This window comes from Tinamus guttatus, unplaced genomic scaffold (genome assembly GCF_059628265.1).
Source record: "Tinamus guttatus ecotype Peru unplaced genomic scaffold, ASM5962826v1 Tinamus_guttatus_pri_ptg000241l, whole genome shotgun sequence".
NCBI lineage: Eukaryota > Metazoa > Chordata > Aves > Tinamiformes > Tinamidae > Tinamus > Tinamus guttatus.
Window position 1 is genome coordinate 211,850 of NW_028288775.1, and position 12,990 is coordinate 224,839.

Here is a 12,990-nt window from a genome sequence, read left to right on the forward strand (position 1 = left end):
GTTCTGACCTCACTTCCTACTGGAGAAGGAGAAGTGGTAGCCCTAGCAGCTGCAGTCATGTAGCAGAGCTAAGGGCCCCATCAGTGGTATCAGTTAGCATTAACTGCAGTTCCGTAGGGGCAAGTTGCACGTTTTTAAGAACAGTGTAAATCCCAGCCATGTGTTGAATGACTTAAGCTAGCAAGCGGGCTCGAGAAATAAAGGTCTCTTCAGAATCATTCTCAGTTCTGAGCCTGCTGATAAGTTTTTTGACAAGCACACAAAATCTGTTTTTCATCTGCCCTGCCACTCTTTGGATCATTGTGTAAAGGGACTCCATACAGGAGATGTTACCTGATGATGCTTAAATCTTGTTTTTGCACAGAGGTTGCTGACAGTATGAGAGAACTGGGCAGTGTTTTGTCCAGTTCTTTTTTCAACTCAGGTCAGTATCTTGTCAAAACAACAAAAGCTTGGCATATGTGAAAATCCTGTGGTTTGGTCCAAGATTTCTGTATTTGCTTTTCTAAATGCTTAGAATGTGTGGTTTTCTGGTAGCAAGAGGGAAAAATAGGTAAATGCTCAGGGAGCTAAAGACGTGAAGTCCAGACTTGATGTTGGAAAGCTGCTAAGCATTGCAGCAGTAACCATGCATAAATCTGTTGCTGGTTCCTTGCTGTTAGGATGCAGTTAGATACTTGCATGCTTTTTGGTGCTAGACATAATGAGCCAGACTCGCACTTTTCTCTTTCTACCTTCCTAAAGTCTATGGGCCTTAATCATAAGGGGCAGATGATTTCTTTTCTGGGAAGACCGATTAAACATTTACAGGGCCTATTACGGGACTCAGTTTACACAGTGTGTTTATATGTAAGCTTTGCTGGGACAACCACGAAACTACCTGATTTCATGAAAGCTTCCATTTTGGGTAACAGATCAAATGAAACTACTCTGCAAAACTTTTCAAGCAAAAACTTGGAAGTGCATTCATCGTTTTTCAGCTTCATGGCACACATTTCAGCCAGCATACCTTGGAAGCTGATCTTCAAACTACAGCCTAAACCAACTCAAGATACATGTCTAGCTGCTGACTTGTTTGGCTGCTCTTTCCCCTTGAGGTTCTCACCTGTATTTAGGATTTCACTGAGGCAAGGTCTTGCCTGGCCTTCACACCATGTAGCCTTGTTTGGTAGGCCAGGTGAGTTTGAAACACTTGCAGAATCTCTTTGTAATAGCAATTGGAGTATCCAGAAGGGAATCCAGTCTCAGTACTGCTTTCTGAATTGTAGCAGAATCTCTTCTAAACATTTACGGGTGGATCTTGATACTAACCAGTATTAATTGTGTTATTAGTTAAACTTTAGACAAGTCTGTGGGCTAGTTACTGTTTCTGTGCAGTCTCTCTTTGGAATTGCTCAACTACAGGCCCGATACCCTTATCAGCCTATGAAACTTGTACACCATTGGGAACAGCTTACTGAATCAGCACACTCCAATCTGTGTAAAGCTTTGAAGTACTATTAAATCTGAATTGGTCTGCTGCTTCCTTGCTCTTACAAGGTAAGAGAAGGTGGTAACAAATTAATAGCTGTGTATGTGTTTTTGTTTTTTAGTTAATTTTTAAGTAGATAAAGATTTTTTGTTTGTTTTTATCCTATGATTATGTAAACTGACAAATATTTTATAAATTCGAGTGGGAACTCTGATCTCGGATAATTATGCAGATCATGATTTTGCAGGCTTTCTTTAATGCAAGCTCCTGGAAAAGGCACTGTTGCTTGTCTGCTTTTCTTGGAGCCGAGAACCTGAGCTGCTGCACCTGGTCCCTGACTGGTGCAGGGAGGTCTTTTCGACTATGCCAAACCTGTGTGACTATGCCAAGCTCTCAGAAGCAGCGGTTCGCACGCGCGGTCAGGAACTCTTCGTGGTAACCACAAGAGGGCATTTTTCTCCAGACGCTGCAGACCTAGCTGTGCTGCTCATGAGAGCTGTGGGAGCAACTGCAGAGCCCCAAAGAGCTGAGCGCTTGTGATGGTGAAGGAGTAAGGCGCTTCCCTCCAGTTCCCTCCTTGCATATCCTACTCTGTTGACGCTGGAATCTGTAGCACTTGTCTCCTGACACTAATAGCTGAGACTGGTGCAATGGAAAACTCAAACTAGCCTGATGAGCCCCAGCCTTTGTGAAATAAGTACTTAAGCAGTTTGATTTTCAGTACTGTTGACTTTGCTTGCACCCTAAGGTCTCACTGGAGACTACTCAGGAGAGGTACTGGGCCATCAGTGGCTTTGCTACTTATAGCTTGTCCTCACTATGCTTGTGTGTATTAACTGCTTAAGAGGTTTCTTATCTCCCTTATATCCAACTTTTATCCCTTTTCAGCAATTTTGGATGCAGAAGTGGAATTACACTCTAACAGTGGGAGAAGCCAACTATTACACTGATTATTTATTACAAAGAGAGAAAAAAAAATCTTCTCCAAATGTCATAAAAGTAAAATTAACAAGTGATGCCCAGCACTATGGATTTGGCTGCCAAAAGACCAAGATGCAGAACCCATCTTTGTTCTCTGCATGAGAAAGTAAGAGGTTCAAAGTGGCAATAAAGTAAGATAAGACTAAAAATTGTAGCTTTACTAAATGTTAGAAAACAGTTAAAAATGTATGTTTACTATTAGTAAATACATGTTTACTAGAAAATTATTTGTCCTGTATGCACCAAGTTTCTGATGGACACCACTGAGACTAGGCATTCAAATGGGGTGAAGCAGCAGTGCTCATTGCCGTGCCTTACTTGGGACTCTTGATGGTAAGACCTAGCACAGTGAAGTAAGAGCGTGACCCACAGCCTTGGGCAGTTGGGGGTGGGGGGGGGGAAGGCAGGTTCAGATGAGTAGATGGAGAACTTGCAAAGCACATTTGCAATCAGTTTTTATGGGGCTTAAAAAAAATAGCTTTTGAGAGATATTGTACCTGTGTGAATTTGAATGTAACACTTCAACCTGAAAAACGGTGTCACTGATTCTTGAGTGAGTTGGTTGGAATATGCAAGCCAGGACTGTGTGAGTTTCTATGAGCAGAGATTTTAAAACATGTTTTAAGACTTAAAATTTAAAGGGGTTATGTTTAGTGGGACTGTATGGAAACAATGTGTCTTTCTATCTTTTCTTATTTTGGCTGCAGATAACAGTCTTCTGAGACTCTTGAAGCTCAAGGTGATAAGTAGCTTAAAACCTATTAGCTTGAAGAAAAAAGAAAGGCTTGTAATAACCTGGGTAATAGATGGGTTATTTTATGCTGGTAGATAAGGGCATAATGGCTAACATGTGTATGCTTGGGATATGGGGAAACAGAATTAGTACAGAACATGTATTGATGGGATTTTTTTTTTCTCCCCCTAGTGTGGTTTCATGTCATAACTAGGCCAGTCTAACTGCTTGCTGTTGCCAAAGGGGGCGGTTCCAGTCCTTCCTTCTGCCCTATCCTTTCCTGGCTGTGGCTAGAGCAATTCTACTGCTTCCCTCATTCCAGTCTTAGTGATCTGGTTTGGGGGCTAATCTAGTTGCAGGGTTGTTTTTTAAACCACCCAAAAAGTTGTTTCCTGCTGATGAGCTCATGGCATTCAGCTTGAGCTCCTGTCTCCCTAAGCCATCCCACTGCAGGACTATGGGGCATCAGATGAATCCTAATTCTGGTATGAGTTTGCAGTAGGACTATCCATTTCAATAGCTTTTACATAGCACAGGGGAGAGAAAACACTCCTCAGTTTGTTCTTCACCTGGCAACAACTACAAAAGTGTGTTTTTTGGGTTTGTTGTTGTTGTTGTTGTTTTCTTCTTATTACATTAATTAACTCTCAATCTGTCCTATGTGCTCCAGCATTGGGATAAGGAGAAGGAAATGAGCAACATTTGAGATGCTTAGGGGAAAATGTAGTTGAGAACTTCTGCTCTGAAAACTCAATCTCTTAAGGAAGGAATGCGACTAAGAAATGTCACTTGGATATTTTTATCTCTCCCAAGCTAAGAATATACTGTTATGCTATAGTTTATGAAGTACTTCATACATGGAGCTAGCACTGCTGTCCCAAGCTGTCCTCTGCAAACTCATTATAGGTGCTGTTCCATTCCTTGATGCTGGTACAAGCATTTCTATGATGTGGAGGGAACTGACTCAAGAAGCTGACTGAGCAGAAAAGCAACTTTTTTTTTTATTGCCCCCAGGTTATTTTTAAACAAGCTTCTCATATGGCCAAATAGTGGTATAAGAATTCAGTGGTGAAGGAGTTGCCTGGAGGCAAGGAGAGAAAGAGGGGTGACTGCCTCTTTCAGGCACCACAGCAGCCTAAGTGCTCATGGAACTACAGTTTTAGTGGGCTAAGCACTTGCATATAAACAGTTCATCCCCTGAAGAAATTGCATCATTGATGAATAAGCAGTGTGGGAGCAAGGAAGTATCTTCTGCACTCTGTGGAGGAAACCGAGGTCTAGAGAATTAAAAGAGTTGCCTAAGAGTAGAAAGGCTGGATTGCCAAGAAGCAAATTCCAGTCTCCTGAATCACAGCCTTGTGCCTTACCGCAAGACCAACCTTCTCCTGTAAGCATTTCCTTTCTCTCCACCCCGAGCTGAGAGGAGGAGGCACAGTAGCCTTGTTTGTGTCAAGCTAAAAGCATGTTGCAGGAGTCTTCTAACTGAGCAGCCTGAACAAACTTTGAGTTTGTAATTAATCTGGAAGCTGTGGTGACTTTTTTTTTTTTAAGAACAGCTTCTACATCAGGCTTTTTCACAGTGGCACCATGAACCACAGAAGCTATTAACCATTGAAGGATCTGTCAATATTTAAATAAGAAGTGCTTGAGACTTAAGTTAAACAACAAAAGATTTTTTTTAAAGGTGTAGAGGATTTGAAATTTCAAATCAGGGGCACACGGGAGATGTGAGATGGACAGCAAAACAGGATTTCTGACTTTATTTGTAAGGAAAGCAGGGGATGACTTCTGCCTTTTCCCCTCTGTCCCATGCTCCCCTTGCTAAAGGGCCTGATTCTAAAAGCACCTTAGTCAGTGGCTGCCTGGCTGCTTAATCAGGCCAGTGACAAGTGGGTTATCGTTGATGGAAGTCAGATAGCTGGGAACAGGAAACAGACACTTAACAGGGTGCCTGTGCCACCTTTGTGGTGGCTTTAGCCGCTTGCATTGGGCAACGCCTATGCTAAACACCCCTAAAGATCTGTCAGTGTCTATGGTTGACTGATATGCCAAGCACCCTGTCCTTTGCTCTAGGGACAGGGTTGTCTTCCCTTCTAACCTTTTCTACCTGGGAAGCTTAGAGCAGCCTAGGTGTTAACCGTGCTGCAGCCAGTGAAAACCAGGAGACCTCTGTTGCTCCTTGATAAGGGAGAAAATGTAGTGCTGAACGCTTGCTTTTCCTGGAAAACAGGAAGTGATGCAGCAGCTCAGCCCGGCCTGGGCATAGTGGCATCTCGCATGCGGCTGCAGCTAATGCCAGGCGACCAAGTCAGCGATGCGCCCAGACATCCTTGTGCATCTTCCATCCTGCCTTCTGCAGGGGTGTGCACGGGCCCAGCTTTGGGACATGGTCCTGCACCTCGTGTTGGATGCTGACCCCGTTTCTGTTATTAACTGGGCTATACTGCAATTCTGCACTTCACATCGCTCTCCTGCATAATCCTGGTGCCATAAATCTAGGCTAGTGCCAGATGCATTTCTATGCAAGTTGTCATAGGATAGATCCCCATAGTCATGACTTTGAGCAAGGCATCTTCGGTTGTGTTTTTGCCTCTCATCTCAGGGATTTCTCTGTTGCTGGGGAACTTTCCCTTGGTTTAAGAATGTGAGCATGTTATGTAACAGCCGTGCTGGCTTAGACCAAAAGTTCATTTAGCCCAATATTGCCACCTTCCCTGGGCATCAGCTTGTGACTGCTTTGAGAAACTGAAGAAAGATGTTGTACCTTGCACTGTCCTCTTTTTCTTAATTTTGTTCAGGGACTTCTTCAGCCACCTCTAGTTGCTGAGTATCCAGATCATTGGTGCACAAACCTCTTGTGCAGTGAAACATTTCATGTGAGGCTGGGGGGGCTGATCTGCCCTTTCCCCTCTTCCCCCTTTCCCCCTCGCTGTAGATTTATTACAGGCTCTTTTCATTTGAGAGAGGGCTGGGGTAGAATTAAGGTTTTAGGGAAATAGAAATGCATCTCACTCATCACTCTTAAAAAACAGTATCAAGAGGCAGTTTGCACCATGGACACTGGTGTCTATCTGTTAGATATTCCTCCCATTTCTAAAATAGTCTTAAGGATTGTGTTAGGAGTAACCTGTTCCTGCAAGCCATAAGAATTGCAATTCAAAAGAGCTGGAAAAATAGGGAATGCTTTATTCATGCTTTCGTTGTAACAGATGGCATTCGTACTGCCTGGAATTGCTGAACCTTAATTTCACATCAGCTTGGACTGTGTATGCTCCAATGTTTTTCTGTTGGAGACATGAGTAGACACTTGTCTTTTGAGCCACAGAGCTTCCTGGTGCCTCAGTCTGTCCCTACTGAGCAGAGTCCTGGGCTGGAAAAATAGTGGGAAATAAGAATCTGTACTTCCTTAGAGAAGCACAGAACCACAGAATGGTTAAGGTTGGAAGGGACCTCTAGAGATCATTTAGTCGAACCTCCCTGCTCCAGCAGGGACACCCAGAGCACGTGGCACAAGGTGGCATCTAGGCAGGTTTGAAGATCTCCAGAGGAGACTCCACAGCCTCTCTGGGCAGCCTGTTCCAGGGCTCTGTCACCCCTCAATCCATTCTTCCTTGAAGGCTTCAGTTTGCTACCTGACATTTTGTAAACCTGGCTGAAAATATGAAACTAAAAGTGAAGTTCAAACCCTCGTTACAAGGCTTTAGTTACAGCTCTACAAATTGAAAACCCCATCCCCGCTGCAGCTTGGGCAGTGACATGGCAGGGCTTTTCCAGGCACAGCTCGCTGAACACAGCCAGTGCCTGCCCTTCCCCTTCCTTTTTCGTAATCCTGTGCAGATCAGTCATGTGATCTGCGGGAATGGGGTATGCGCTCCAGCCCGGAGCGCGTCTCCAGCCTTGCTGCAGGCGGCTTCCCCATTCAATCATGCCAGAGCTAGATGAGCAATTTGAAGGTTAAAGTAACTTCTAGGTGTTCATGGCCTCGCTGCTGGTGTCTGGATGCAGGCAGTTAGCCAGGTCACTGCTGTGTGGCTCTTGCCTCGACTGCTGCGTGTCCTCTCCTGCAGCACAGCAGTGGTAGGGCTGGCTCCAAGCGCTGTCCTTGGGGTTGTGCCAGGTCTCCTTGCACGTTGCCCTGAAGGTGACAGGCGCATGTTGACTGTCACCTCGAGCCCAGCTGTTGACATGAAGAATGTTTCACTGGTGGGGTGTTCTTGGGGTTGTGTGTAGGTAAAATCCAAGTTCCATTATGATGTGATTAATGTCCTCAGCAACCTCCTTTGCAATATCAGCCAACAGAGCTTAAAAAAAAAAAATCAAAAAGGCACACAGATCTACTCCCACTTTCTTGCCGTTTTGGAGCACTATGAAGGGTAAGAAACTACATTGGTCTGGCAAGAAGCACACACATGTGTGCATGCGCACACCCGCACACCCTTTTGGACAGCTTCCATTCCCACCAGAGTTGTGCAACTGTTCTGCCTTCCACTTCTCCCAGAGCCCACGGTAGAGAAATGTCAATCATCCTGCTGAGGATCTGTGGGCTTCCCCCATTTTGTTTTAAAGTTTTAAAGTTGACATGGGGCAAACAAACCCCCTGCTGCTTAAGTAATATATGGTCATGATACCGATATGGTTTTCCTAGGGTCATCTGCAGGACCCGGTTTTCAATCAGCGGCGGTTCACAGCTTTCTTTTTGCAAAACCCGCCCTGAGAGCACGTACAGCTGAAATCCTGCGATTCCCAATTCGAATAAAGCCAGTGTGCTTTGGGGAAGGGAGTAACGTAACTTGTAAGCACCAGCAGCTCCGGCGGCGGGGCGGGGGCTCGGGGGCCGGGAAATCCCCCCGCCGGAGGCGGCCGCGCGTCAGCGCGGGGCGGAGGCGGCGCCGCGCCCGCCCTCGCTCCGTCCCGCCGAGGTGCCGGCGCAGCGCGGGCGGCGCCGCCGCGCAGTCGGGCCGAGCGGCGCGCGGAGCTGTCAGCATGGCCGGTGAGTGCGGGCCGGGCCGGGCCGTTCCGGGCCGGGCCGTTCCGGGCGGGCAGCGCGCGCCCCGCGCCGCGCCACCGCGGCTGCTCTGCAGGGTCGCCCGGGCCTGGGAGGCCCCGTTGCGGCGCTGCGGGGAGGAGGGGGAGGTGGGTTAAATACGGGTCTCGGGTACGGGGCGGGCCGGGACAGGCCGGAGGCTTCTGGGCGCTCCGCTCGCTCCTGCGCGCAGGGGAAAGTAGGTTAGGGATCCTGCGCCGAGCAGTTGCGTCTGAAAAGCAGAGACTTGGTTCTTCGGTCTAAATTCAACCTTTCTTTCTTTCTTTCTTTCTTTTTTTTTTTTAAAGTAACTTCCTGGGTTTTTTTTTTAGTTTTAGTTTTTTTTTTTTTTCTGGGTGGGGGGAGGATTAAAGAAAATCTGTTTCGGTATTATGCCTGACGGCAATTAATTACAGCGGCGCTTTTAGGGAAGCCTCCCATTTTAGGTGCGTGTGTTCTGCTGTCTGTTACTTGAGTATATGCTTTCCATTCGGATAGACATATGTAAATGTTAGCGCTTAGTATAAAAAATAAAATAAATAGATTTGTCTGGAGGGTATAGTTTAATTTTTTTTATTATTATTTATGTACTTATTCTAATGATTAAACTGATGCAGGAGATGGCACTCTCTTCTTCTGTTTCGTGTGGGAACCCGATAAGGAATTTTTCAGCAGGGGAAGTTGTTAACTTCCTGGTCCCAGCCAGCTTTTGTAGCTGCTGTTTGTGTCCGTAACGTCACGCGGCAGCAAAGAGGAAGTTTGCGAGCAGTTTGGTCTCGGCTAGACGCGGGGCGGTTTATGGAGCCCCAAGTAGCTTGCTGTTTTCTAAAACGTGTATGTGTACACACCCTCGTTGCTTTTAGACTGACCCAGGCTGTTCCGCAGCAGATCTTCCCCTGTGGTGGTTTTTGCGTGAGCCCTTGCTCAGGCTGTAAGTGCGTAGATTGCCTGTTATGACTTATTAGAAAAGGTTTTCGCCGTGGAGGATACGGGGTCACACAGATCACCCTGGAGCTGAAGGGCATCACTTTCCCCGTGCGTGCCTCCGTGCGCTCACCTCAAACCGTGTGTTTTCGGGTGAAGTATTCACGTCTTCTACAAAGGTCACGCTGCAGTGGCTCTCGCAGCCCACACCCACTTCGCTGTCCCGTGGTTCCAGAGCTGCTCTGTGCGAGCGCACTGCCGGCCCCGGGCTCCCTCCAGAGCAAGGCAGCGGAGGAGACGTGACTCCACCAGGCAGCTGTCCCTCTGCTGGGTGGCAGTTTGTCTTCCTCCCGTTTCACTGCACCTCTGAATGTCCTCATTCCCTCAGGAATTCTACTTCAGGAATACAGACCCTTATTTTAAGATGAATGCTTTGCCAGTACTTCTTCCTTTGCCCGCAACGCACATCCCAGAATAAATTAAAAGACATAGGTCTTTAAATACTCTCCGGCACATATGTTCAAAGAAGCTGCCTCTGCGGTGGGGTGTAGGAGAGAGTAGGAAGCTGTTATTTATATCCCTTAGTTTTTAATACTAATAGCTTAGGCCATTTTAGACTTTAAACTGTCCCGGGTTTCTCATCTTGTGTCCTTTTGTTCCTTTTTTATTGTTCCTAGAGATCAGAATATAACAGTCATTTGTTCCTGGGTGAGTGTAGCCTGGCTGAACTCTCAGTGCTCTTACTGCTTTCAAGCATCCTTGCTTGTGCATCCTACTTTTCCTTTAAAATGATTTTTGGAGCATTGTGGGGACAACAGTTTTGCAATGAAAAGCATAAGATTTCTATTGCTGGGATGTGTATTAGCAGTTACAATCACAAATGCACATGAAAAAATGATAGCTAGATTTTCATCTAGCTAACCCTTAAATGAGGTATTAGCTAGATTTTTGTTTTGCTTCCGTTTCAAAGGTTTGTCTGAGTAGATGCAGGCAATTAGGTAATATAAGCAGCCTTGCATTTCTCTTGCAGAATTAGTGAAAGTGTCCACTTTTGACATAGTTCATCTTTCTCTGATAAATGAAACAAGCTCTGAAAAGGAGAGAAACCATCAGCAGCGTTTGGGAACTAGCAGACCTGGGTGTGCAGGTGTGGATTATGAGACAGTTAAACCCTGCTGCTTGCCAAGTGTATTGCTTATTTGCAGAAATAGGGGGCTCCGCTTCGTCGCAGAGTGCAGTAGCACCTTTAGTTCACACAGCCATCTTGCTGCGTTTCCTCTCTGCACAAGGCACGATAATTGAAGTGGGGATGATAATGTGATTATTCAATAGGGAGAGTGAGAACCAAGGTAAAATGAAGTTTAATATTTAATCTGTGGAGGCTACCACGTCACCAAGCTCTGCTTTCCCACAAGCACACCTGCTGTTCAGCAGTGGCTTTGCCTTCAATGACATTTGTTTCAACCACAGTCCCCTAATGATTACTGAGCAGGCAGTTCTGAAGTACTCAGTGCTCTTAATGGGTGAGAAAACAAAAGTCCTCTTAAGCAAGTGTTAGTAGAGCGTGAAGGTAGATTGTTGGCCCAAGCAGAGAGAGTTAAAGGCTGGAAATGCTTGTGTACTAGAACAGTTTCACACAGCAAGGCTCAAGTTAGTTTTGACAAATACGTAATGTGTGTGGGTGGATCATGGGTTTGTTTAGTAGCACTGCGAGCATGTGTTTGCCCCTGAAGTAAGTTGATTAGTAGGCATTTTACACCGATTTTGTCACTCTAGCATCTAAAATAGATTTTTAATGTAGAGGTACATGTCTGTATTTGTGATACACTGAGTTATCTAGGGATGGATAAATGACATTCTCTGCTCACTTAAGTGATGGTAAATGGGAAGCTGACGAATACCCAGCAGTCACTCCACATTGTCTGCTGGACTGATATGATATATATGTTAGCATAAGCAAGCCTTATGTGCGCAAGTTTTGTAGTTCTGTGCTGGTGCATGAGCTTCACTTTGAGTTGCTGAGGCATCTGCCCTCTCCCTGCAGTCAGTGTTGCATCAGTTGTAGGCTTTTTTGTTAATATTGCCCATCCCTCCCCATCCTTTGTTGGAAGCATCTTCCAAAAAGACAAAGTATTGGGAGCACAAACCCAGGCTGAAGCTGAAATGCTGTTTGCGCTTTAAAAGGCATTCAGGCGGGTGGTGTTGGAGGTTCCAGCACGAGCGCTCCTTCTACTTGCTGCTCTGCCATAGCTATCTATACATGTCTTTGAGTAAAGCAGACATACAGGCAAGACCAAGGGGACATCTCAGGCATCATTCTTTCTTTTCCTTGTCTTAATTATTTTATCATGTAATTTACGTTACTTACGTTGCTTTGGGTTGTGCACTGCTGCAAGGTTAGATGTTTTTTGCGGCCAGCGGATCCCAGTGAAAGCTGGAGCTGTGTGTCAGCAGGTGGACTCAAGTCATTGCGAGTGCAGCAACAGAAGAGCTCTTATTAGGGAGTTAAGATTGGAATCCACCTCTTAGTAAAACTCATTGTACAGAGGTATCGACCGGCAGAAGGAAGCAGGGGAGCTTTTACCCGCTTAACGTTTTCAATATACTGAACTATTTTCCATGTTATGTCAGTGTCTAAGCACTGTTTTCAGAGCCCTGCCACAGGATGTTGCCTGTCGTGTTTGTTTGTCGTGTTCGCTAGCCTTGCTTGAGTAGGATGCTGTCATTTGCAGATGACAGAGAGCAGGGTAGGCATTCCCATAAGCTATGCTCTTCTGATCATCTAATGTCGCCATGATTCAACTTCTACAATATTTACTTTCCCTCTGCTGTTTGTTTTTCACATGCCATCCCCCTGTTGTCACTGTTTGACTGACTATCCTGTTTGGAGATACACTAAATAGCTTGTTATTGGCAGTCAGTGCAACATCACTTTAAAAGTACCAGTGCTAAGTAAAAGTCTCTAAACCTTTCATTAAAAGCAGTTCTGCTGCCTCTCATTCTTGTCTGTCATGTTTCCTGAAAAGCCTCTTTTGACAACTGCCCAATAGTCCTTACTAAGATCTTGGCTGTGTATGGGGAGATCCTGCAACTAGAAGCTGCTGCGGGAAGCAGGCAGTTCAGACTGTAGAATTCAGCACCAGCAATCATGTATTTTCTGAGCCCTCAATGTTAGTTTTCAAAATAGTAGTTAGTTTTTTTTCTTTCTTTTTTTTTTTCCCATAATTTGCATAGTTTCTGCTTCACTCTAATGGGAACTAAATCAGTCAATTCTGAGGAAACTCTTCACTTTCAGAGGACACTCTAGACACCATAGTACTGAAAGTACCTGTACTTTGAGAGAACCATTCTTACCAATATATTATAATTAAAAATGTGAACTGTTCATGTGACATGAGTGATGCACACTGATTGTCTGAAAAGCTAGACCAAGTAAAATAAATGTACTATCAATAAAAGACTCTAGATTTTCCTGATTCTATGTAGCAGCTAACCAGCTTGTCTTCTGCTCCTTTTCAGTCTTTACTACTAACATTAAAAGTATGTATTTTTTTTAAAGGTGGCCCTCAACCCTACATTGAAATATTTGAGCAGCCCAGGCAAAGGGGAATGCGCTTCAGATACAAATGCGAGGGGAGATCGGCAGGCAGCATTCCAGGAGAGCACAGCACAGATAACAATAAGACGTTCCCTTCCATACAGGTAATTTTGCTTTTATCCAGAATTAGCATTGCTCACTTTGCTATTGTTCTGTAGCTGTGTGGTTGACTTGGTGAAGTAAATAAAGGGGATATATCTCATTTCATGCTATGCTAGTCTTTCCTTGACATCCAATATATTTAAAACAGATTTAGAAAT

The 12,990-nt window shown here is 45.1% G+C and overlaps 1 protein-coding gene across 2 annotated transcripts in view; it reads left to right on the forward strand.

Annotated features, from left to right (window-relative positions):
- Nucleotides 1-8,093: 8,093 nt before the first annotated feature.
- Nucleotides 8,094-12,990, forward strand: part of REL (REL proto-oncogene, NF-kB subunit) — a 31,424-nt gene continuing 26,527 nt past the window's right edge. For both annotated transcript variants that reach the window (XM_088525973.1, XM_088525974.1), the window contains exons 1-2: nt 8,094-8,175; nt 12,692-12,834. In XM_088525973.1, the coding sequence (XP_088382099.1) occupies nt 8,169-8,175; nt 12,692-12,834 (150 nt within the window). In that variant the 5' untranslated portion in view covers nt 8,094-8,168. The remainder of the gene's footprint in view (nt 8,176-12,691; nt 12,835-12,990) is intronic.